The sequence below is a fragment of the Mandrillus leucophaeus genome, unplaced genomic scaffold, assembly GCF_000951045.1.
Source record: "Mandrillus leucophaeus isolate KB7577 unplaced genomic scaffold, Mleu.le_1.0 Scaffold241, whole genome shotgun sequence".
Classification (NCBI taxonomy): domain Eukaryota; kingdom Metazoa; phylum Chordata; class Mammalia; order Primates; family Cercopithecidae; genus Mandrillus; species Mandrillus leucophaeus.
Window position 1 is genome coordinate 2380902 of NW_012102488.1, and position 1848 is coordinate 2382749.

Here is a 1848-nt window from a genome sequence, read left to right on the forward strand (position 1 = left end):
GGACTGAAAGTCTCTATCAGTCCTGCTGTCCCTCAGCTGAGAATCAAACCCATTTCTGGATGGCGAGGAATGTGTCCTCTGCTGGCTGTGTTCTCTGTGGAGCTCAGGGAGGGAAAAGGCCCAGCCATGTCTAGGGTGCTGTTGGGAGTGGTGAAAAGGTCACACCCTTTCCAAGGGACACTTTTCCGGGAAAGCCTCTGGAGCTTAGATGGCTCTTATGCTGTGAAGCTGGCTCTGGTCACTAGAGTGCAGGGCCATGAGCTCAGTCTGGAGGGAGCCCGTGGGGCAGCCAGCACTCTGGAGGGACAGATAGAACTGGTCACGAGGTGCACTGAGGGGCAGACAGAACAGGCCACCAGGTGCAGACAGGAGAGGGAGGCAGGGGGATGGAATGGAAGATGCCTGGGGTGGATGGAAGTCAGTGCCCTTGAGTGCTGGCATCTGCCTTCCCAGCCACCGGTAGATCAGGCTTCTGAGCCTGTTGGCTGTCAGGGCCTCACTGTGCCCCATAGGCACCATGGCAGCCCCTATGAAATCCACCAGGTGTCACCAGGCAGCATACAGGTAACAGGCCTGGAAGGTCCCCAAGAGCTGAGCTGGACATGCTCAGACACTCTGGGGCTCCTCGTTCAGTGGCACAAACTCCAGGACCCAGTGAGGGAAACGGGAACCCACCAGGCTGAGCAGTATGGCTAAATCCATTTACTCCATAATGAAAAGCAAAATAAACAGGAGTCATATCACCAGGGAGCCACAACCCCATCCCCACCTCCTTCCTCTGTCCTGTGCTATCAATAAATAAGACTCCCAGCCATAAATAATGATTAGAACCTCCTCCCCATATGCCAGCTCCAACCTCCATGAGGTACAATACAGGGGGTGGCCCTAACCCCTGGAATATACAAAATGTTACACAGATACTATATGTACACTGGGGAAGGGGGGCCACCCCAGCAGTCCGTTCCCTCGCCTGTTCTACAGTTAGCCCCACTGACCCGCCTCAGCTGCCTCTGAATAAGAAGACGGGAGCTCCCCTGAGGGAAAAGTTGCTTTGGTGAGAGTAGGGAGGCCATCAGGCCTCCTCCAAACAAACCAGCTCCACCAGCCTCTGGCTCTTCAATAACAAACATCACCGTCTAGGAATGTAAGGGCTCAGCCCTGGTCAAGGTGGCAAAGGGTCTGGTTGTCTGCCCCCCATTAGACAGGGATCTTGTCTTGCTACCCTAATGGTAAAGGGGTGACTGGGAAGGGGTGATAGGGACACGGTGGAGGTGAAGACTCCAGCCCTGCTTCTCCAGGCTTATGCTGACAGGGGCCTGCTTTTATTTATTTTTATCCTATGACTTTTTTAAAATCCCATAACTTGTTTTTCATAATACTATTTTTTAAATTTGTCATAAAATGTTATTCTACTTTTTTTCCACAACACTTTTTTTTGCCACAACGTTTCCACAACATTGTTTATCCCATAACCTTTTCATCCACAACTTTTTTATCCCATAACTTTGGTTTGTGTTCTTCTAATAAACACACTTGCATAGTTACAATTTTGTAAAAATAAAAACTGATGATCTCATGCCAAGCGTGCCCAGCATTTGCACAGTCTCAATACCTTTAACACCGTAGTTTTCAAGACACACAAAATTTTAAGGCAAAAACAGCACTTTGCAACAATTTCCTAACTTATTGCATTGAAGTAGCATCACAGTAGCAGTCAATAATGGCACTTTAGACAACAGTCTTTCAGCATTTCCATTATACATTCTGTTGACAGGAATTCATAAATTGGTAAAAGTCATTCTAAGAAAACTCGGCAAATAAAGCTTGGCATTGGAATTGGCATTTCTT

The 1848-nt window shown here is 48.4% G+C and overlaps 1 protein-coding gene across 1 annotated transcript in view; it reads right to left on the reverse strand.

Annotated features, from left to right (window-relative positions):
* Positions 1–204: 204 nt before the first annotated feature.
* The window catches only part of LOC105541618 (golgin subfamily A member 6A-like), a 16275-nt gene continuing 14631 nt past the window's right edge, over positions 205–1848 (reverse strand). The window contains exon 14 of the mRNA XM_011982725.1: positions 205–297. Coding sequence (XP_011838115.1) covers positions 205–297 — 93 coding nt within the window. The remainder of the gene's footprint in view (positions 298–1848) is intronic.